General features: G+C 56.0%; 1 protein-coding gene across 2 annotated transcripts; it reads right to left on the bottom strand.

Annotated features, from left to right (window-relative positions):
* Nucleotides 1–4,750: 4,750 nt before the first annotated feature.
* Nucleotides 4,751–23,156, bottom strand: NTRK1 (neurotrophic receptor tyrosine kinase 1). 2 transcript variants are annotated; one of them, XM_005898751.2, is made up of 17 exons: nucleotides 22,897–23,156; nucleotides 19,617–19,691; nucleotides 19,287–19,358; nucleotides 17,636–17,704; nucleotides 16,753–16,898; nucleotides 16,382–16,524; nucleotides 13,747–13,879; nucleotides 11,882–12,208; nucleotides 11,463–11,480; nucleotides 11,242–11,294; nucleotides 10,865–10,967; nucleotides 10,231–10,377; nucleotides 9,786–9,916; nucleotides 9,408–9,580; nucleotides 6,930–7,170; nucleotides 6,418–6,576; nucleotides 4,751–5,141 (listed from the first exon to the last, which is right to left on the bottom strand). In XM_005898751.2, the coding sequence occupies exons 1-17, from the start codon at nucleotides 23,106–23,108 to the stop codon at nucleotides 4,956–4,958; spliced, it is 2,388 nt and encodes a 795-aa protein (XP_005898813.2). In that variant the 5' UTR covers nucleotides 23,109–23,156; the 3' UTR covers nucleotides 4,751–4,955. The 2 variants fall into 2 exon arrangements, with proteins under 2 accessions (XP_005898813.2, XP_005898814.2); XM_005898752.2 differs by lacking the exon at nucleotides 11,463–11,480.
* Nucleotides 23,157–23,322: the final 166 nt, after the last annotated feature.

Here is a 23,322-nt window from a genome sequence, read left to right as displayed (position 1 = left end):
AGCCCAGTTCCCACTCAAGGATAAGGGGTGCGGTGGCTTCATGAGATTTTTTTCTGAGCCCCTCCCAACACCCCCGTGAGCCCCGTTATAAGACCAAGTGAGCCTGGAGACTCAACAATCGATATCCCTCAAAGATGAAGATGCTAATAACTTTATCCCTTCTTGTCCTCCAACTCCCACCTACATTAGCTCTGACCACAGGCCCCAGGCAGCTGGGACCTGCAGTGGGCGGGCCTGGAGCTGAGTAACCCCTTCAGATCCAGGTGGGAAGCAGGAGGGCAGACCGCAGAAAGGACTTCCTGACACTCAGGATCAGGAGGCCACAGGGATAACAGATAGAAAGCCTCAGAAGCATGTTTCCCACCCCTGGTTGTATACACTGGAGACTCGACTCAGAGTCTGGGAGGATTCATGGCCTCAGAAGCACCCTACAGAGGTGCCAAGGTCTGAGTAATCCCTGAGGGCTGCCCAGAGGAGGTGAGCCAGGAGGGGAGTTCCCACTTGGGAGTTGAAGGAGTGGTGAATGGGGGCTGCTCTGGCCCTGCTCTCCCTGCATACTTGGCGCTCATCATTCACCAGGGCTGGAGACCCACAGCCCATGGAGTTTCGGGGGAAGAGATAAGCCCCTTCCTCCCTCACACACTTCACAGCCAGGCTGGATCTCTCTATAAAGCTGCTGCAGCTGGAGGGGGTAGTTGGGATCAAGGGACAAGAGCTCCTTTTTGGTGAGCACTATCCCCCCAAAAGGCTCCCCAGGTGGTGCCAGTGGTAAAGAACCCACCTGCCAATGTAGGAGACATAAGAGATGCAGGTTCAAGCCTTGGGTCAGGAAGGTCCCCTGGAGAAGAAAATGGCAACCCCCTCCAGTATTCTTGCCTGGAGAATCCCATGGACAGAGAAGCCTGGCGGGCTACAGTCCATAGGGTGGCAAAGAGTCAGACACCACTGAGCGACTGAGCACTCACACACGCACGTCCCCCCAAAACATTCTTCCTGCCAGCCTGGCTTATCACACCCCAAAGACCAGGGCCAGGCCTGGGACTGGGGGTGCTCAAAACCTGTCACAGGAAAGAGAGAAGGAGGTGGGAAAGGAGGAAGAAGGGTGGGAAAGGGAAGAATGAAAACGGCAAACATTCACACAGCACCTACCACCCACCGGTTAGGCCCCATTGGAAGAGGTTTACTCATGAGACTTGTTTGAACCTCGTAATGAGCCTAGGAGATTGGTGCTGTTATCATCTGCATTTTGTAGAGGAGGACGCTAAGACACAGAAAGACTGAGTAAATTACTCAGCATCACCCAGCTGGTAGGTGCAGAACCCGGCATTCTGGCAGCAGAGTCTAGAGCTTAACCTTCGGGGAACCAAGCCCTGGAAAAAGAGGAAGGGACCCAGCTGAGTGGAAGGGGAGCTGAAGAGTCCCTTAGTCCAAGGCACGACTAGAGGCAGGGCTCAGAATAAAACACACTGCCCCAGGACCCTGGCCCCAATCTGGCGCTCTCTAGCTTTTTTCTGTCTGCCCCGTGCGTGCACCTCTTGTTTCTTTGCGTGGCCCCAGGCTGCTTCTCTGTCTCCTTGGCCCTCTTTGCCCCTTTGAGCTCCACCAGCATCTCTGGCCCCGTCTTATCTCTGTCTCTCCCGGCTCCACGTCTCTTTTCTCCCCACTGCCCTAGAGCCCAAGCTGCTCAAACTTTCCATCTTAGCACTAGAGTCTATCAGAGCTGGGGTGGGAGTCAGAGGACAGAGAGAAACGGTTGGGAGGTGACTGATGCTTAGAGCCACGGAGTCACCTCACTCCTCCCGGAGGGGAGGCTGAACTGCCTGGTGGTTCAGCCTGGTTAGACCGAAAGTTGGTCTTTCTGAGTCCTGGCTCCTCCTGGGACTGTCAGCCTTTCTCTCATCAAGCAGGTCACTTTAGGAATTGGGCAGGACAGGCTTTCTCCAGCTGGTACTTAGAGAGTCCTTGGCCTATGGAGTCCGGAATTTTCTCTAGGATCTCTCTTCAACTTGGGGGCTCCAGAGGACCCAGGACAGGACGTTCTCTACCCAGGCTGCCCCAGCACTCTGCCTGCACTGTTCCTGGAAACCTAAACAGATGCTCTGCTCTCCTGTCGGGAACCTTGCCTCCGAGGGAGCAGGCAGAAGGAGGCAGAGGCTGGTTGGGAAAGCTGGGAAGTCTTGGACCCCTGGGTTCTGTAGAGAGCCCATCCCCCCACTGGGGGTGCCTGGGGAGCCACGCTGGCTGCTGCACCTCTCAATGGAGGATTTGGCAGAAGCCTCCTTAGAGAAGGGAGTTCTGGGTTCTTTCCTCCATGCTGGGTCTTCTTGTAGGACCCACCAGCTCATCTGATCCTTTGATTCCCAACCGAGACAGCTCTCCCTGAGAAGGAGGGATAGAGCAGGGAACCATGAGAGATGCGGGGGACTCAGATGTCTGATCCCCACAGCCTCAAGTGGCTGTCCCCGGCACAGGTCCCCATGGGGTCCTCAGGGCCCCATTCCACTGATCCCCCTGTAGGTGCTCGTCTCATCTGGTGCTCAGCCCTTGGTGTGTGTGTGGCAGTGGCAGGGGTGGGCAGTTAATGGACTTGGCACAGTCAGGAGGAGATTAACAGGGGACGGGCAAGTGTCATGTCATGGCGGGTGGAGGGGAGCACCATTGCACACAACAGGATCCAACAGTTGGGGTAGGGGGAGCTGTGTGCCGCCCATGTTTGCAGGGACACACGTGACTGTGTGGAGCAGACAGCTGTGCCTGTCAAAGCGCTCATCAGCGAGTCCCTCAGTGAAGGGGCGGGACTAGGCGGGCTCCCTCCGCACCACCCAGGACAAGGCCGCAGACGCCAACTGCCCAAAGGGACCAGAGAGACTGGCTTCACTGGCTTCAGCACCTGTTCCCAGATGGATAAAAGCTATCCAGTGCCCTCTCCCACACCCTCACAGAAGTTTCCTTTTCTTGTCTTAACCTTGTTCCCAGAACCCCTCGCCTCACCTGCCCAGCTCTCCCTGCAACACCTCCAGCTGTGGTATTAAAAGCCTCTGATGCTCTTACCCTTGGAAATGCTCCACCTGCCCTGGCAGGTCCCTTCTGCTACCTGACCTCCATCCCCTCTGCTTCAGTGATGCTCAGTGCCAGCCAACCCCAGGCCCCCTACGCCTCTACCGGCAGAGTCTCCAAGGCTGGAAGTGTGTCCTACCTCCCTCCCCGGCCTGGAAGAGAGGCTCAAGGGGCAGAGGAGGTGGGGGAGATGGGAGTGTGGATGAGCCAGAAGGCTCCCCCCCACAGGAGGCCATGCTCTTCTCCAGGACTACCTGATTCAGCCGCTTGTCCCACTTGTGTCTGCTTATGCCACTGATCTGCACCTGTCTCTCCACTTGTGTCCACCCAGCTGCATGTCTCTTTCTCCTTCTCTGTATGCACCTTCCCTGCAGTCTCTTGGCCTGTCTCCATGTCTACAGGTCTTCTCCCTTTCTTTTTCTGCACAGTCTCTCTCTTCGCACTGTCTCTGGGCTCACCCGTTGGATCTGATCCTCCGACCCTGTCTCTCCCAGCATATTCCAACCTCCTTTCCTCCCAATCACTTCTGCTTAAGCCCTCCCTCCCCAGGAGTGGTGCCTTGCCAGCCCCACCCAGCCCAGGACATGAGAAGAGAGCTTCTGAACTTGGCCTTCAGAGACCAGACCCCCCCATCAATCAACCTGCAGCCTTGGGTCAGACCTCCATTAGCACTAACCAGCCTGGACAAGAGGCAGACACCATCGGGCTAGGCCTCGGGGTGATAAGACCCAGATTGAATCACCGGGTGGGGGGAGCTGGACACCCAGGGAAAAGAGACAGCCATGCTGTCGGCCCTGAGGAGCCATGGAGAGCGTGGGTTATTGCAGGAGATGGGCAGGTGATTGGAAGTGATGGGGCTGGAGTAGGGGGGGTGGAATTGCTTCTCCCTGCTCCTGGGTGAGGAAGATGGGGACAGGGCCCAGGTCCCGGGGTGGGGGGACCTCACCCGGCCTCAGAGTTGACAGAAGCCTCAGGCCACTAAGTAAGACCAGTGGTGTTCCAAGGGACAGAGGGGCAGGGAGAGCATGCTCCTCCCTCAGGCAGAATGGAATGGGGAGACAGCCTACCTGGTCCTTAGGAAATAGCCACCTTGCTCAGTCCCTGGCCTCCAGGAACGGACCTCAAAGCACTCAGAGCCAAGAAGCGTGACAAAGTGGAAGGAAGAAGGGGTCCTGCTTCCCTCAGCCACTCCTTTACCCTACTCCTTCCCTGTCCCAGCCACATGTACACACACACACACATGCATACATGCACCCATGTATGCAAGCTCGCCCCACCTCTCTTTCTTTCTCAACCATTTGTTGTATTGTGTGCTTGCTCTGTTTTGGGAACTCCGATACAAGGAAGACTCACCCCAGCAATGCTTCCATCCTGTCCACCACCCCATCTAACTTCAATTCCTCCCACTGCAGCCTTCCTGAATGAAACACAGAGACAGGCAATTGGGGTCTGAAGGTCTAGGAAACTTGACCCAAGGCTCCTTCACTACCATGCAGACAAGATGGCCATGGTACTAGGAGGCAAACTACAGCCCCAAGACAGAGGTGACAGCTGCATGCAGTAGGGGTAGGTAGCTGGGGTTCACCAGAGAGGGGGAGGAGCCCACAGAGTCATCCCCTTACCTGAGCCCCAATAACCCCCTCCCAGAAGGATGTCATCCCAAGAATTGGCAAGAGACACAACCAAGGGATAATAAATATAATTGCTATGACGGAACCCTGCCTAGAGAAAGCAGGAACATCCTGCACTCCCAGACCCCACCTGTCCCCTCCCACATGCTGAGGGTGAGTTAGATGCTTTGAGATCACCCTGGGGCTGCTGGGAACCATGGCAGTTGCTGAGGGCAGGCTGCAGTACTCCGCATTTGGCTACCCAGCCCCAGGCCCTGAGCCAGCCTCCTAGCCCAGGACATCCAAGTAGACAGGAGGCGCCTGGGCCAGGGCTTGCAGCCGGGCATGCACATCCTTGATGCTGTGGCGTTGTTGGGGCTCCCGCTGCCAGCAGCCCCGCATAATGGCGTAGACCTCCGGTGGGCAAGCACGCGGCCGCTCCAGCTCACGTCCCTGCGTGATGCACTCGATCGCCTGGGGCCACCAGAGGGAGAGAGGAGAGGGCATACTGGGCCAGGGGCAGGAGAGTGAGGCCAGACCCAGCACTGCCTCTGCCTCACTGAGGCTCCCAAGGCAGGTCACACAATATGTCTGGGCCTCACGGCACCTAATAGTTTAAAAGGATGCAGTGAAGCCTAAGATTCGTGTCCACTCTGACTCTGAGCAGTGACAGGGATTAGAGCTAGATAGACCCTGTGAAGGCTGGACTAGGGTAGAACTGCATCCCAAAGGGCTGGAATCAGACCCTCAGCAGACTTGCCAGGTGGGTTGAGGAAGGAGAGGGGCCAAGACATTTGCCAAATCCATCAGCTAAGTGTTGAGGGCTGATTGGAAGAAGGGAAGGGTTCTCCATCTCTCAGCTCCAGAGGGCAAAAAGGAAATAGAGCAGGGTTGCAGGTAAAGGACTTGAAAAGTGGGTCGCTTGCATTTTAAGGTAGAGGGCAACGCCACTTTTTCTGTCTTCTGTAGGTACCACTATGTGGGCACCTAGCTCCTCTGACAAAGACACTGCAGTGGGAACGCTCAAAGTTTGACTCCAGGAAGGACTGCTAAGAAGCTGACGGATCCAAAGGAGAGAATGTGGCAGGGAGATGGTTGAAGGGCCTGGAGCCTCTTCATCCCCCGCTTCTTCCCTCCCTCCGCATTAGAGGACTTGGGTTATGGACGGCACTAATTCCATTCCTTCTCTCAGTGCTTGAGAAAATTAAAATCTATAACCCTCTCCCCCACCCCACTAGCCTCCAGGGAGCAGACTGCATTAGGAGGAGAAATGCAAACTGACAGCTGCGAGCCAAGGAGCGGGTGAGGGGAGCTGCTCTGCGAGAGGGAACACCTGGGGCCTGCTCTGGCTGTGTCCAATCCGGGGGGCAAGGGTAGGTGGGGACTGTCCTTCTTGCAGTCTAACCTCCAGCCTTCCTGCTGTAGGGTCAGGCGCGCCCGGGCTATGTTCCTCTTTCCACGCCTCTCCCCTTCACTCCGATAATGCCTACTAGGTCTACAAAATGCAGCGAGGGATGGTGGTCTGGGCTCCATTTATAAAGTGCTTTGAGGTTCTCCCAGGAGCCGGTTAAAATAGGAGAAGGTGTACAAGAATACGGTTGGGGTGGAGGGAGCAGGGCCGGCAGGATGCCGGATGAGTGCCGGCGGCGGTGGGATGAGGGGCAGAAGGGGACAGAATTCCCCAAAACAGGGACCCAAAGGGACAGGGAAGGGGTGGCCGGCAGGGAGCGAGCTGCGGAGCGGTACTGACCTCGGTGTTGGAGAGCTGGTACCAGGGTTGCTTGCCGTAGGTGAAGATCTCCCAGAGCACCACGCCGAAGCTCCACACGTCGCTCTCGGTGGTGAACTTGCGGTAGAGGATGCTCTCGGGCGGCATCCAGCGAATGGGCAGCATGGTGCGGCCTCCCACCTGCCGGCGGACGCCGCGTCACCTCCAGGGGGCGCCCGCCCCGCGGACAGCCTCTCCCGGCGCAGACCCGCCCCCAGCCCCGTCATTAAAAATAAAGAGAAGTGGCTCTCCCTCCCAGGGCTAAGAGAGAGAAACCGATGGTGCCGTGTCCGTCCGGAACAGTGGAGACAGACCCTCCTCCACTGAGGGCCAAGGGAGTAGGAGGAGGGTTAAAAAACCAGGATCAGAGAGTCTCAGACCCCACACCGCCCGAGGAAGGCGTGGCCAGCAAGGGCATGCCCTCTACGGGGACGCGGCCACGGCGTGTCTACAGTTTGGAGGCTGGGGGAGGGGTTGGGCTGAAAGACCCTTACGCGATAGTAGTCGGTGCTGTAGATATCCCGGCTCATGCCGAAATCGCCGATCTTAACCACTAGTCCCTGACCCACCAGGCAGTTGCGTGTGGCCAGGTCCCGATGCACGAAGTGCAGACCTGCCAGGTACACCATTCCCGCAGCGACCTGGCTAGCCACGGCCAGCAGCTGCCCCAGGCCCAGGGGTCCCGGAGCCACGTCCTCCCCACCAGCCAGCAGCTTGGCATCAGGCCCGTGGGACCTTCGAGAAAGAGTGAGGGAGAAGGGATGGGCTAGGAGGAGAGAACCTCCGGGGAGCCTGAGAGAAGGGAGGGGAGCTGGGGGAAATGGGGGAGGGACTCAGGGAAGGTAGGAAGGAGAGAACAGGGGAAGCAGGTGTCTGGAGGGGCTTGGATGGGGGCCGGCTGGTGTGCCCACCTCCAGAGCATCCCCTAGTGCCCACATTTCCCAAGTGCATGCCTTCCTCTCGGGCAGCCACCTTAAACTCCAACCTCAGCATCTAGCTGCCCGCTGGCTCCTACACCTCTTGCCCAGCTACATGTCCGACTAAAACCCAGCCAAGATGCTCAGCATCCTCCCCCAGGTGTGCCCCTGCCTCATGGAGGTGTGTCCCTCACCCAGGCTGTCAGCCTGAAACCCGGGAGTCCTCCATTTCTGCCTCTCACCTTTGCCCTCAGTATTCAGCCATTCCTGTGGGATCTGCCTTCCTTCCCACGGCTTCCAGGATGCCCTCCTCCTGCCCACACCTACCCCTCCAGACCACTCCTCAAATACTCCTTCTTCTGAGGCTGTCTGAGCTGGTGGTTTTGTCAGTATTGCCCTTTTCCTACTGGCCAACTTTCTCCTCATCCATTTATTTCTTTGTTTATTCCAGACATTTGGTAAACATCTCCAGTGGTGCCAGGCACCAGAGCTACAGTGGAGGGGAGGATGCAAATAGGTGGGTTACAGCAGTGCAGCGTGAGGGGCGCCTGGGGGCACTCAGGGTAGGGATGGAAGAAGTTAGGGAAGGCTTCCTAGAGGAAGAGACATCTAAACTGAGACTCAAGCCCTTAGGAAGGGAGGCTGATAAACCACTCGAAGGGATGGGAGACAGGAGTGGGTTATGTGGCTGGGAAAGGAGGCCCAGTGCACCAGGCAGAGATAGAAACCCAGGGGCAAGGAGGAGCAGACGGCCCCTCCTAGGGGAAGTCTTCCAGACTCGTCTAGGAGCGTTCATGAGTTCCCCCTTTGGTTTCCTTATGCTCTGTCTACCATATAAAGCTGCTCTCCCCACATCCTGGGCCCCAGATGGGTCCTCGCTGATATCCGGCCCCTAGCAGGGAGCCCACACCATGTCTGGTGAGCAAGGGGAAGGGCTTCTCTCTGGCCTCCTCTTGACCTGGATTCCTCTGAGCCAATCCACCTCCACACACAACCTCGGATCTGACCTCACCTCCCTCCTGCTCCACATCCTCCCCGGGCTCCTCCCCATCCTTAAGATAAGCTCAGACTCTGGGGTCTTTTCCAGCTGAATTCTGCAGCCTGGCTACTGAATGACCCAGCACTCTCAGTGGGGATGTTTAGAGACCAAATCACAACCATCAACTGTACAAAGACATTCATCCAGAACCACAGTCCTCCGTTGTCCCTGTTACTGGTGGGGAAACTGAGGCCAGAGAGGGGAACTACTTGACAAGGAAGGCTCAGTTAACAAGTCGCAGTTGATCCCAAACCCTGGCCCTTTCTGCTCCATCCTGCTCTGACCTCGGGGGCTGCGGGCTGGGGGGGTCCACCTCATCAGAGAAGAGTTCAGCAAATGGAACACGTGACCATCACACATCTGGATCATTTGTTACCTGTGTGCCTTTGGGCAAGTCACTGAACCTCTCTAAGCCTCATCTGAGAAATGGGTACATTTCTAGAAGTTTTAAGTTATTAAACCTATCAGAGTTGTTCTGTCTCAAGCCAAAGAAAGGAAATTTGGGGGAATTTTCCTCAAGTATAAATTGCCATATATGCTAGGTAACTATGAAAAATAAATATCCATTTAGATTATTACAGATATATAGGTATAAGGACATACAGTCATAAATGAACTGTAAAATATGTAACATAGCGCCTGGAACATGGCAAGCGCCTGATAAATGTTTGTCATTGCTGTTATCATCGTGATCCACACTGCCCCCTCCTATGGACACAGCTTCTGTGTGCCACACACAAATGCACGCACATTCTCCACAAAGCCCAGCCATCCTGCAGCCTCAGCTCGTGGCTTCCACTACTGCAGTCTCCCTGACACTGTCACTCTGCCCTCCACACGGACTCTCCCCACATCCACACATCTGCCTCAGAGCTCCTTGGGGACCGGAGCTGTGCCTTCCTGCTCCTTCCTGGTGTTCTCCCCAAGTTCAGCAGACAAGCCAGGGTGCGCTTGTAGGGAAGGGAGGACAGGCCATGGGCCGGGGGCCAGAGCCAGGGCCGGGCGGGCCCTCGTACCGGAGGAAGCGGTTGAGGTCACCGTGCCGCATGTATTCAAAGACCATGAGCAGCGGGCGGCCCTCAGTGCAGACGCCGAAGAAGCGCACGATGTGCTGGTGCTGGAGCATGGTGAGCAGCTCAGCCTCTCGCTGGAAGTCCTGCCGGGCGCTCTCAGACACCTCCTTCAGCGCCTGGATGGTAGGGTCGGACATCCCCGGATGCAGGCCCAGTCTTGACCATCTCACATCCCAGCTGGCCCAGCATCCACCCCCAAGTCGTGAACTAGGCCAGGTCCCAGCCTCTCCCCTCTCCCCTGTCTTGAGCACTCTGTCTTGGCATGACAGTGCTCTGGGAGGTGGGCCCTGGACCAGCAATACTTCGTGGCCAGGGTCTTACCTTGACAGCCACTAGCATCTTGTCCTTCTCAGGCAGCAGGTTGTGGCACTCGGCAAGGAAGACCTTCCCAAAGGCACCCTCACCCAGCTCCCACTTGAGCACGATATCTCGGCGCTTGATGTGATGAACACCTGGTAGTGGGGGCTTGCAGGATCAGCCAAGATCCCCAGTCTTGGAAGAGGGACGGGACAGGGGCAAGGACAGGACTGTCCCGCAGGGTTGTGCTTGGCACAGGGGGCACCCGTCAAGACAGAGGGTCACACTGAAATTGAGCCCTCACCAGGTCCCATGACGTGATGGGGACCTGGGTGGTGGGGGGCTGGGAGGAAAGGTTTGTTCAGGCCTGGGGTGGGCAAAGGCAATGACACCCAGGAACCTCTTCACATGCACACACATGTACAAACACACACACAGGCTCGCCCCCACCCTTGACCCAGCCCCTCACAGGCATCACTGAAGTATTGTGGGTTCTCAATGATGTGGCCTTGGAGCCCAGAGCCTTTGCCCTCAGTGGGAGACAAGGAGCTGCCACCCAGAGTCATGAAATGCAAGGACATGGCCAATCCATCCTCCGGAGCCAGCACAGCAGGGCCTGGGAAGGACACAGTCACGTGGAGGGGTCACAGCCCAAGCACACACCCTGGCTCCTGCCAGGCTGCAGGGTGCCGGGTGACCCCACCTCCTAACTTGCACGGGAAGAACTGAGGAGCTAGGAGGCAAGACAGTCGCAGGGGGAAGGGGAGGCACTCCAGCCATTCTCCATCTGGCTCCTGTCCAATCCCAGGCCCCGTGGGCCACCAGAGAACTCCCCCACTGCCCCCCCGCAGAGCTCAGACCTCCCAGATCCACTTAGTGTTTGACTACAATCCAGCCACCAATTAGCAGCTGCTACTTCTGAAACTACCCTGGTTTCAGCACCGACACACTCACACTCACGAGTCCACATATACCCCAAACACCCACTCTCTCGAACCCCATGTGTACCCAGGCCCCCACACAGAGGACAGAGTCAGGAACAACCAGGAGGAAATAAAGCCAGGAAGACAGACTGACGGCCCCTCCACAGCCCCTCTACTCACGGTTGATCCCAAACTTGTTCCTGCGTCCACATTTGTTGAGCACAAGAAATGTTGTAGAAAGGAAGAGGCAGGCAAAAACGGCCAGGCCCACAGCCATTGAGACCTGGGGTATGGGGTGGTTGGATCTAGTAGTCATCCTGAACCCTCAGAGCTCCCCACTAGTCAACTACTTCTCCATCCTGCATAGATGCCCAGAGCCAGGCCCCCACACCTGCCTTCTCCTCCCCTGGCCCCCGAGTCACGGCTGTGAAGGTGTTGATGGAGCTCAGGCCAGACTCTGCTGCTCTCTGTGCTCTGACTGGAAATGACATACAGAGGAGCCTCCAGCCCAGCTCCCTGTCCTAAGTCCTGAACAAGCTTCCACTTCCCATGCTTACCCCAAAAGGAGTCTCATCCTTCTCCACTGGGTCTCCAGAAGTGCTGTTGGTGTCTGTGGGGACACAGGGTAGAAAGGCTTTGTCACAGGTTGTATCTCCTCCACAGACTCCCCACCCTGGCCCCGGCTGAACCCTCAAGGGTTAACTGTGCCCCCTGCCCCAGCGGCAGCTCCCAGCTCCAGGGACCAGACAGAACCTGCCCTCCAGCTTGGGCTACTCACCCACTGGCGAGAAGGAGACTGCAGCAGGAGGGAGGAGAGAGAGCAATCACATGGAGGAAAAGAGCAGTGAGTCCCCTTCCCCCTCTGGACTCATCCCTTCGTGGGTGGGAGTGGGAGGGGGAGGCGGAGCTGCTCCAGCTGGGCCAGGGATGCCCTGGTTTGTGGCTCTCTCTTCAGCCAGCCCTAGTGAATGGAATAACTCAGGGGTGCAGGAGTCCTGGGGCTGGGGAAGGCTGGGGCAAGGAAGCCAGCACAGAGCTGGACACCAGAACTCCAGGCTACTTTCTGTCCGGGACCAGGCCCTCCAACTTCCAGGGTCAGGATCACAGTGGGAAGTGGGCCAGGCCTCCCCGGACACCTGGATCTGCACCCAGTTGGGGCCCAGGGGGTGGGAGCAGGGTTCAGGGTGGCCCTCGCACCAGGAATGGGGTCCTCAGGGTTGAATTCGAAAGGGTTGTCCATGAAAGCGGCCATGACCCAAGCGGCGGCCTGGCCCAAAGGGTTGGTTGCCAGCAGCGTGTAGTTGCCGTTGTTGACATGGGTGGGCTGGTTGAGGCGCAGGCAGCCGTGGCGCATCGTCTCATTGGCTGCCAGCTCCAGGAACTCGGTGAAGATGAAGGAGGTCTCGTTGAGCACGGAGCCATTGAAGAGCCAGCGCAGAGAGGGCGCTGGCTGCCCGTCCACCGAGAAGGGGATGCACCAGTGGTGCTGCTCCACGGCGGCTTGCAGATGCACGCTGGCCGGGACTGCGGGCCGGAGAGGGTGACAGGGAGAGTCAGGAGGCGTCCCGGGGAGGCTGAGGGTGGACAGTCAAAAGGCTCAAGCCTAAGAGAAACGGGTCAGCGGGCTCCAAGAAATTCACAAGCAGAGATGTTTTGAAGAAAGCTGACAGTAAGTCTTAAATAAAGTCAGGCAGCAGGTGTATATATTCAGAAGCTTAAAGAATTTAAGCGGTGGGTTTAAAGTAAATAAGTAACAGTCCTAGAGAAGTAGGGTTCCAGCTCATAGAAATTAGACATGGAGTCTTTCGGATGAGGGAATCCAGAAAAATTTAGTGTAGTCAAGCTTAAGGGGATCTGGAAGGGTCCTAAAAGATCAAACAAGCAAATATATATATATAATTTTTAAACTCTTTGGAAAAAGATATGGGTTTGAAATAGACCCAACCTGAAAGAAATAAAAGACCTTCAATAATAGAAAAAAGTATATATATATACATATGTGTGTGTGTGTGTGTGTGTGTGTGTGTGTACACACACACGGGGTTCTCAGTGGACAAGAACTGGGTGAAGCACACTACTGCTAAAGAATCCACCTGCCAATGCAGGAGACGTAAGAGACGCAGGTTCGATCCCTGGGTTAGGAAGTTCCCCCGGAGAAGGAAATGGCAACCCACTCCAGTATTCTTGCCTGGAAAATCCCAGGGACAGAGGAGCATACATATACCCAATTGACACTGGAATTCCAGCCAGCATTCATGCGGCGGCATACTATTCAGCAGTGAAATGAATGAACTAATTGTTACTCCAGTTAACATAAACGAATCTTACAAAAATAATGTAGAGCAGAAGAAATTAGACACAAAGTAATATATGAGGTATGATTCCATTTATATAATGTACAGGATCAGACAAAACTCAACCATGCTGAGAGGGAAGCATATGTGTGTAAAATTATTTTTAAAAGCAAGGAGATGATTGTCACAAAAGTCAGAATGGGGTGGAGGAGAAGGATGGGGTTCTGAATAGTGAGAAGGGGGTGTCTTCTGAAGTGTCTGTAAGCCGAATTATTGTTTAAAGTGTATATGTTTTATGTACATATCTATGTAAAGTATGTTTCCCAAGAAAAGAAGAAAAAATTATACCATGTAGAAGATTTTAAATAATTTGTTGGCAGACCTAGAGAAATTAGGCAGTGAGCCTAAAGAGAAACTTGCATGGAGAATTTCTTCTTTTAAAACTAGGAAGTAGGGCAAAAAGTCCTACAGAGGAATGAACATGAAGAAATACAAGGGAGCAGAGAGAATGGATGTAGCTGGTGTTGAGGGCTTCAGTAGCAAGACTTGGGCAGGGGGCCAAAAAGAAATCCCTCTCCATCCCTCTGGCCTTGACGAGCCCCCAGGACTTCCCTCAAAGGATCAGTTCATGGGAATCTGGAAAGAGCTGGGAGGGAGCAGCTGTGGACACACGTACATCCCACCCCTTTCCTGCAGCCCCCAACCCTCACATCCTTTTTTCCGGGAAGCAGGGATGGGGTGGGCACAGAGGCAGTCACTGGCACTCACAGGAGACGTTGACTTGGGCGGAGACTTCAGCCCGGCCCACATCATTCTCCGCCCAGCACGTCACGTTCTTCCTATTGAGGTCACTGGTGACATTGGCCAGGGTCAGCCCCAAGGACGGCAGACTCCCAGATTCCTGGGTCAGAGAAAAGAGGGGAAAATGAAGAAGAGCTTCAGCTGGCTTGGGGCTGAAGGCAGCTGGGCAGGAGGGTGGAGCGGGGGGCAGAGCTGATGTCTTTGGGGAACCCCTCTGGCTCCAGGTGGAAAAGAGAGGGAGGGACGGGAAGGGAAGAGGTGTGGGAGAGAATATGGTAGAGAATGGCTCTCCTTCAGAGCCTGTTTACACCTTCTCCTGGATCACTGATTTAATGATCTGAAAAATCCAGAACACAACCAATAACCTCAAAATAGGCGCAAAGTCTCCCAAACCATAAAACCACCCATCTGAACAGCTGAATACAAGTCACAAATCCCAAGTATAGAAATGTACACAACCAATTGGAAAACCAGCTAGGACCTCACCACCTACTCATTCTTGTTTAACACATAATTCTAAGAAATTTAGTTTCAGCCCAAGGAAGATCTGAAACAAAGAGATGGTGCTGATAACGGGGCAGCAGTTAGGAGCAACAGTAGAACCGTGATGAATACCTTCGGCAGATGGAAAAAGAGAGTGAAGTTAGACAGAAGCTAAGGATTTGGTTCTGAATCATCATCGAAAGACTGACTCAGATTCAGATTCTCTTCCTGAGACACCACGGAGGTTATATGGCCCTAAGACAATTTTTTAATCTTGCTGAACAAAGATTTTCTTATTTTGTAAACCGAGGAGGTAGACAAAATGATCTTTCGACATTTTTAGAAAGCTATTTTCATAAAATGATGAAAATAAATGAAGTAGTGGGCAAATCTGATTTTTCTGGAAATTTCGTGAATGTGGAATCCCTTGAATAAATGCCAGGGAAGGTGAAGTTTCTCTGGGCTTCGATTGGAATATGTGAGTTCACATATTCCAGAAGAGCTGTCCAGCCTCTTGTGCAAGCCCTGAGTTCCAGCCACTTGAAGGGGAAGCCCTGCCTAAGCTTCTCTCAGCTGTTCCAGCTCCTCTAAGTCACTCTGGAATATGGTATCCCATGAACTCTTCCCTTTGAGCTGTTCCGCCACTCTCCTGATGGTGACCTGATGGGGACCAGCCTCCCCTCCCCTCTATTTAAGCTAGGGAATGGCTTTTCTGCAGGAAGTCACTAGAAGACAGAAGTGAAGCTCCCAACAGCTTTTTTTGAACAGCAAAAATCTGGAATTTCTCCAAACTTATCAAAGGTCTCTCCCCTGAAGGTCACGGCTTCTGCCTTGCCCGCTGTTCCATTACTCAACCTTAGAGGCTCTGATCTATGGGAAGGTGGGACCCCTTGGTGGCCAGTGGTCCCCCTACCGTGTCTAGACCTCCTGCTCAGGACTCCAGCGGTTCCTCCTTCAATGTTGTCCTAGGTTGTTGTCGTTTAGCCGCTATGTCTGACTCTTTGCAACCCTATGGACTGCAGCCCACCAGGCCCCCTCTGAGCGTGGGATTTCTCAGGCAAGAGTACTGGAGGAGGTTGTCATTCCATTCTCCAGAGGATCTTCTAGACCCAGGGATTGAATCCACATCTCCTGCTTGGCAGGCGGATTCTTTACCACTGAGCCATTTGGGAAGCCCAAGGGACCACCAACAATTCTGGGGTTGATTCCCTTTCCAAAGCGAGGGCCTCCAAACTAGACACCACACCCTGCTTTCACTGGCCCGACTCCTTCCAGGGCCTGGACTCTGTGTGTCCACCCACGCGGGGCCAGCTTTTGGGTGGGCACAGCCCAATGTCGACCCCTGCTGTCCTTGTCCATGAAACCTCCTGAGTCAGTTATGGCTACTCTTGGCTGCCTGTTGCCAGCCTAAGGACAAAGGGCAGGATCTGGGAAGATGCCCAAACTGGATAAGAGAGCTAGAGGCCAGCAAGTGCCCAGAGGCAGGGAGAACATCTGAAGGCCATCATGTCCATCTCCTCAGTTGACAGATAAGAAAACCAAACTGCAGGCGGATTGGGGGATTTTTCCAAAAGTCACTCCAAGAATTAATTAGTGAGAGAGCTGAAACCAGAACTGTGCCTCCCTTACTAATAAGCTCATCACACACCCAAGAGGATGCTGCTTCTGGATTCTCTACAAAATGACTGGAAGGCCCTGAAGAACTGGCCTGGGCACAGGACCACAAATGTTGCTCCCTCTCCGTGGCCCTCAGTGTCCTTATCTAGAAAGGTGGATTGGAGAGCTGGTGTGTTGGGTTCCCCGGGTCAGCTCCAATATGGGAGGGCTCTGTGACCCTCTCTCTTTGCAGCCAGCATATCTTCCCAGAGTGGGGACCTACGTTCTAGCTGATCAGTGGAGCCTGGGGTCCCTGCTGGACCAAGGTCTGCCCTGAGGGCATGTGGTGTGTTATAGCTACCCAACAGCACAAGCCTGAGTCCCAAGGGTCTAAACCATCTTGGTCCATCTCTCGTCCTTTATGGGCTTCTTATTTGCTATCTCTCTTTCCCTGTCTTTGTTCCCTGTGCTCGGGTGCATCAGGAGGGGGGCGTGGGGGCGGGGACGGTGGAGGGCTTCTCACCATCACTGTGGCTGACCCCTCCAGCTCCGTGAGGATCCAGCCAGCCTGCTCCAAGCCCTGCCCCTCCACCTGGCACTGCAGCAACACGTCGGCCCCCACATCCACGGAAGCATTGGACATCTGGATCTTCAGCGTGGGCTCACCTGGTGCCCGAGGGGTGTTAGAGCTGGGAGAGGCCTCCGAATCCTGCCTGGGGACACTGATCCTCCCTCTGCCCTCCCCAGTGACCCTGCCCCTTCCCCGCAACCTTCAGTTTCCCCCAGCTCTCTCCCCCAGTCCCCCCTTCAGGGCTCGTCCCCTGAGCCCTGCCCAATGCCCTCCCCCCAGGGGTGCCCTCTTTCCCAGCCCCTCACACCACCTGCAGCACCTACCACAGCTGGCATTGGACATGAGGGCAAGGGGCCCCTGCCCGGGACACTGCAGCTTCTGTTCCCGCACTCCTCCCCGCCCCTCCTCCTCCCAGCGCTGCAGCCAGAGCAGGGCACAGGAACAGTGCAGGGGGTTCCCCGACAGGACTCTGGTGAGTGTGGGGGAAGAGAGAGAGTCAGGGGGAAGGGCAGATGTGAAGGAAGTTCTACAGCAAGAGGGAGTGCAGTTAGATAGCGGGGTGGACTGTCTAGAGGTGAAGGAGTGGGGACATGGGAGAAGTTCCTCTCATGGACCCCTTTCATGAGACACTGAAAGAAACAGAATGCCAAAAATCAAAGACAGCCAGCTACAGGCTATACAGAATTGCCCCACCCAGGCTCCCGAGGGTGGCAAGCCAGGTGAGGGCTCTGAGTAGGGTGGCAAGGAGGGAAGGGCACTCACTGCTTTCCGGAGTAACACCCAAAGGCCTTAGGTGCCCACCAAACACATCCCACTGCTGTCCACCACCCCCACGAGCTTGGTGTGCTAGGAATGTGGGCAGATACGCCCTTGTGCCCAGAGAACCGTGCCAGCCCCCGGCCCTGAGAACACACAGCTCTCCACTCCCCTCCACCGGAAATGTGCCCAGGGCAATAATCCCCTCAGTGGCTGCAGGGACCCACAGCCTCTGCTTTGATGGGGGTGGGGGGGGCGGTGGTTCACAGACATGCGTGTGGACAGTCAAACATGCTATCCCCACAGAGAACCCCTACCCACCCCCGCAACAGTTCCATACAGACACAGTGACATACCTTCACAGAGATGTACAGGCACTCGAGGGCCCGCACAGAACACACACACACTCACACACTTGCTGCCCTTGCCCCTGGAAGCTCCCACACTCACAGTTCCTGTAAGGAGAGGCCCTGGACCGTTTTCCAGGAGAGAGACTCCAGAGCGTTGAAGGAGAGATTCCTGCAGGAGTTGAGACAGAGCAGACAGACCCCTTGAGTGACCCGACCTCGGTCTGACCCAGTGTGAGTGAGGGGAGGAGCCAGGAGGAAGTTGACATCTGGCTCCCCTACCCCAGCCCTGGCAACTACAAGTAGCCCGTGGGCGAGGCATTGGGGTGGGGGGCTGGGTAGGCTCTTTGAGTCCCATCTTCTCCCTGGGACAACAAGGGTTAACCCCACTTAACCCCCTCCCAGACCCCAGGGAGGAGGGGGTCTGAAGGAACAGCCGCTCCCCCTCCCCCACTCTTGGCCCCAGCTGGCAAAGTGCTGAGGCCCCAGCTGGGGGCAGGGGCTCCATCTGTGCTCCCACTGAGCCCAGGACGGGGCCAGCGAGGAGGGGAGGATGGGCTCCCACCTCGCTTGCCCTCTGCCGGATGCCTCGGAACTCAGAGTCCTTCCTCAGGTCCCCTCCCCACGCCTCCTTCCTTCCCCTCCTCAAGGACTAAGGAAAGGGACCGCAGGCCCCCAGCCCCCAGTTGCAGAGACAGAGAAAATGAGTTTTTCGGCGAGGGGCCGGCTCCAGGACTCTGGAGCTGCCACACCTGCGACCTTCTGCTTCTGAGGGGCCTGCCCTGACCCTTCTCCTTGCCTAGCTGTCTTTTGGTTTGTGGGGGCTGAGTTGGAAAGTAGCCACTACACAGGGATCATCAGCAAGACCCATTTTAGCGCCAGGCAGAGCTGACTGTCCTTCTCTCCTGCCGCTTACAGTTATATGACCTCAGCCCAGAAACTTATCCTGGCTGATTCTCTGAATCTTCATCTCCAAAATGGGGATGACGCTACCTCTCTCACCAGGCTAACGGTGAAGATTCACTGACAATAAGTATTGTGAGGTGTCACTGAGTAAGCATTTTAACACACCTAGAAAGGGAGGTAACATCACCTTATCCTTTCGTTAAATCACAGGACACAACAGAGAGTTTAGAGTCCCCAGCACAACTCCGTGAGTCAGAGGCTCCCACCACACTTCCCATCTCCCCAGCTGCCCCAGGTGCGAAGGAGGAGCTGAACTCCTACCCTCAGGAGGCCAGGGAATGGTTTACCAGGGACTCTAAGGGTCTTGCCTTTGGAGGTCTCTCTCAACCTTGCCCCCTTCTCTACAAAAGGGGTGCCTGTGACTCCCAGGGGAGTGTGCCAAATGACTGATCTGATCCCCCAGCACCCAGGACATCCCAGAGATCAGGAAATAGTTGGGAGACAGAGTCCCGGTCAGAACCCAGGGTCCTGCTCCTGATCCTTGCCCCCTTTGGACTGCGTGTGTCTGAACCCCGGGAAGAAAACCGAGGCAGGCACCATGAGAAGTGTCCTGCAGCATGAAGCATGGAAGCGAGACAGCAAGAAGGACCTTCTAGTTGGCAGGGGCGAGAGCTGAGAGGATCACCAGCCCTGAAGTGGATGAGAAAAAGGCCCAGGAGAATGGGTGGGATGACTTCCCTAACCAGGCTGGGGCCGTCCTCAGAACACTGCCCTGGGGAGGGCCAAGCCCATTAGCCGCCCAAGCCTAGGTGTCTCCCAGCCCGCCCTGCCCAGCCCCGGTCACTCACAGTCGACCAAGCCGTGGAGTGTAATGGAAGGCATTTGGCGCCACAGAACGGAGACCGCTCTTCACGATGGTGCTGGGGAGGGCACAGCGGGGTCAACACTGAGGGGAGCAGTTACCTGGGCCCCTGCTCTCCACCCTGCCAGCCCCCCAGTCTCTAGTGCTGAGCCCCAAACACTTCCTCGGCAACCCTGGACCCCTGAGGCCACCAAGCTCTCTGGCCAGCCAGCGCCTCAGTCCTCAGCCACCCCAGTCCACCCAGGCCCCTCGCGCCCTTGGTCCTAGCACCCTCCCTGACCCTCTGGTCTCCCAGGCCCTGTGCGGAGCCCCTCACAGTTTCCTCAGCTCCCCCAGGCCCCTCAGGTCACTGCGCTTCAGCTGCTGCAGATGCTGCTGGTTCTCGATGTAGCTGTGTGGAGAGAGGATGGGAATCACAGGGGCCCAGGCCCGTACTCAAGTCCCCACACTCACCTGCCTCCCTCCCTCCCAACCACATGCACCCACAGGCATCCAGTCACACAGAGACCTGTTTACACGTGTAAACGCCTACACACCCATCCACATACGCACAGAGACCCTCACACAGTCACACAGTCCCATGCCTGCATCCTCACACTATCACACATGCATGCTCTTACACATTCAAGCACACACACACAGATGTGTAAAGATATACACAGAGACGCACCTCCTCACATACACCAGCATATGCATGCGTGAACCCACAGATGTCCCCATGTGCACACTTACACTCTCCCATATAGACACACATAGCCACATAGCTCATGCATGCACACACGTACATGCATGTGAGAATGTGTGGGCATTACTCGCATGCACAAACACACATGAGTCCATTCGCAGCCTGGCGTCCTGCTTTTAAACACAGAGCCTCTCCTGCACATGCTCAACAATGGGGGGTCATGCTCAAACACTCGCTTCCATGAGGGGCCTACGCTCATCACTGCCACTGCCCCACCCAGCACAAAGGAAGGCCTGGGGCCATGAAAATACGCGCTCCCAAACACACCTGCTCAGAGACCACTGTCTGGGCTCACCCGTACTACTGGGCATGCGTTCGAGAGCACGCGCACACACACATACACACACACACACATGCCACCCTCTCCCCCTCAAAGCCACTGGCCCCTCCCCACACTCAAGTATAAACCCTTCCATTCTCCACCCCCACCACCCTGGCATCTTTCAGCAAAGCAAGTGACAGGCATACAGGCTGTCAGTCAAGGACCCCTTGAGCCCCTCCCTGCCCCAGGAGGGCCTCAGCAAGGAGAAAGGGGCCATGAGAGAAGGGAGTCAGAGTTAGGAACGGGAAGAGGCATCGACTGGCTGTCTCACGCAGTGAGAGAGCAATGGGAAGGCTTCGGGGGCAGGGAGTGTGCAGAAAAACAAAGAGACAGCGAAACAGAGACACCTAGGAAGAGGAACTGACAGGAAGAGACTGGCAGAGAGACGGAGACAGACAAGGAGAAAGACAGATAAGAAAAGGGAGACAGAGAGATAAGCACAGAGAGCCAGAGAAAGCAAGATAGGGGGCAGAGAAAGAAAGAAGTAAAAGCAGGCATGCAGGGCTGGGGGATTTCTGCTGCCCTGGGGCCCTGTCCAGCTTCTGGATCTCACACGCCAGGGAGTTCCTGAGAAGTCAGCTGCCCTTGCAGGGACACCTCATGTCCCCATCCAACGCCCCCCACCCCCGCCACACACACACAGGGGCTCCTGACTCACTGCCTGTTCTCAGAACTCTCTCCCTCTACCCTTTTCTTCCTAGCCTTTGGAAACCAGGGCCAGCCTGAATGACCACCCCCCACACATATACACACTGCCAGCCCTTCCCAGACCTGGCCCCTGCAGGACACCCAGGTGTCAGGTCATCAGTCCCCTGAGGTCTAGGGAGTAAATTCCAGTGACTCTGAGAGTTGGTCCCTATCCTACCCACTCACCCCCCAGCTCCTGCCAAGAGAGCCTAGAGGTGTAGGGACCTCAGGAGGGGGTGAGGGACCCGGGGAGGGAGTGAGAAGGTAGGGTGGCCAAGTATGTGCAAACTGTCAGGCAGCGTGCTCAAAGCTGCCTCATTCGTTTGGATTCATAATCAATCTGTCTATTCGAGTCCATTATCTCCTCGTTAGCTCTGCGGGTGAAGGAGGAGGAGGGGACCTTGCAGATGGAGGCAGGGGTTAGACTGCTGCCCCACCCAGAGGGACAGCTCCACTCACACCCTGCATGGCTTCCAGCCCCCAGCCCCCACCTGTCCACACTCCCCACTCCCACTTCCCCCCTGCTGGACCCACTAGGGGCTTGAAAGGGAATCAGGAAAAGAGTGCTGATGGGGAACATGCAAGAGCCTAGACCCTGCTTTGCAGACCCAGTGACAAATGCACAGGACTGGGGGTGGCAGGCTAGACTTCAGGCCTCCCTCCCATCATGCAGAAACCTAGGTCCAGACCAAGACAAGGCCATCTCTCCTCCTGGCCTCCCTAGGGCCATTAGGGAGCGAGATTGAGTACCTTCCCGTTAATTACCACAAGATACCCGAGTAACTCAGTGCCAATTATCGTAGGCTGCTCAAGTCACTTCCAGACATTGATGGCCCCTGCCACAGATACCTTTCAGGCTATTACTGCATGAGGCCAGAGTTCCTTGCCCACTGTCTAACCCCAGGCCTAATAGGAGGAGGATATTCTAGCAGGTCCTTTCTTCTTCTAGAACTCTTGCTGGCCGCACCAGCCACATAGAATACTCAAGTATTTTCCAGACACCATCATATGATGCTTGAGTATCTCTAAGCCAATTATTAAAGAATACTCCCATAGGTTTCACCAGTTGCTAAAAAGTACTTGAGTATTTTGTAACCAATTAATGCAGGGTGTCAGAATACTTCAAATGTTGGCGATTCCTCCCAGTTTCAGGTCTGGAAGGGAGGAGAATCTCTCAGCAAGGGCACTGTCTCCCTATGCAAAGTAGGGAGAAAAGGGTGATGAAAGAGATGGGGATGTGGAGAGGGGAGCTTGGAGGGGCTCTCATTTCCTACCTCCAAATTAAACCGTGGTGGGGAGGAGAGATGGTGGAAATCGGGAGAGGAGAGCTCAACCACCAAGTTATGGCCCCTCAGCGCCTCCCACCTATTTCAGTTCAATTTCCAATTCAAGAGAGAAGAGCCGACTTTGCCTGGTCATGACAAGGAAGGGGGTAAGGGCGGATTTATCCCTGGGAAAGGAAAATGGTAAGGGTATCAAACTGGGGGTGGGGAGTGTTCTCTGCAGATAACCACCTCCTGTATAGGGCAGAGGGTGGGCTCCTGGCTGAGCTCCAGAAAGCGATTTCTAGAAGGCTGGGCTCTCTCGGATCTGGTCCACAGAGAGCCCCCTCTTCCTCTCCTCGAAGCTAGCACCTAAGCTGCCCTGAGCCCAGCATCCAGGCAGTAACTGCGGAGGCTGTCAAGGCAGCAGAGGAAAACCAAGGCACAGCCGAGACTTGCGTGTTATCGGTCTCCCGCCGCACCCGCCCCTCCTGATCTAGCACGCAAGCGGTGAGTCCGCGCCCACGGGGCACGGCTATGCCCGCCTGTCCCCGCGCCCCCTGGCTCGCCAGACACTCACAGCTCTGTCAGGTTCTCGGCGCCTGGCAGGTGGAGGAGGTTATCCAGGGCCCCCGGCCGGGTGCAGCGTAGCCCCGAAGGGCCGTGGGGGCAGCAGACATCGGGGCAGGATGCAGCGCCCGCAGATGCCAGCATCAACCAGGCCAGCAGGCTTCCCGGCCCCGTAGCCCGGAGGTGCCCGCCAGGTTGCCCGCCCCGTCCGCCTCGCAGCATCGCGACGGCGCCCGCCTCGCCGCGGCCGGGCAGCCGTCTGTGCGCTTGCAGCAGCCGCTGCCGGGCCTCCCCCGACATGTGCGCTGGGCGGTGTTAAAGACCAGTCGCCAGGAAAGGGCGGAGCCAGAGGCCTCCGCCCGGCCTCGCCCCGCCCCTTCTGTCTCCAACCCCGCCCTCTCCTCTTCTAAGTCGCGAACTCTGCCCCAACCCTTTT

Source organism: Bos mutus, chromosome 3 (assembly GCF_027580195.1).
Source record: "Bos mutus isolate GX-2022 chromosome 3, NWIPB_WYAK_1.1, whole genome shotgun sequence".
Taxonomy (NCBI): Eukaryota; Metazoa; Chordata; class Mammalia; order Artiodactyla; family Bovidae; genus Bos; species Bos mutus.
Note: the sequence above shows the minus strand (reverse complement) of the source record. Positions and strands in the feature narration are given on the sequence as shown.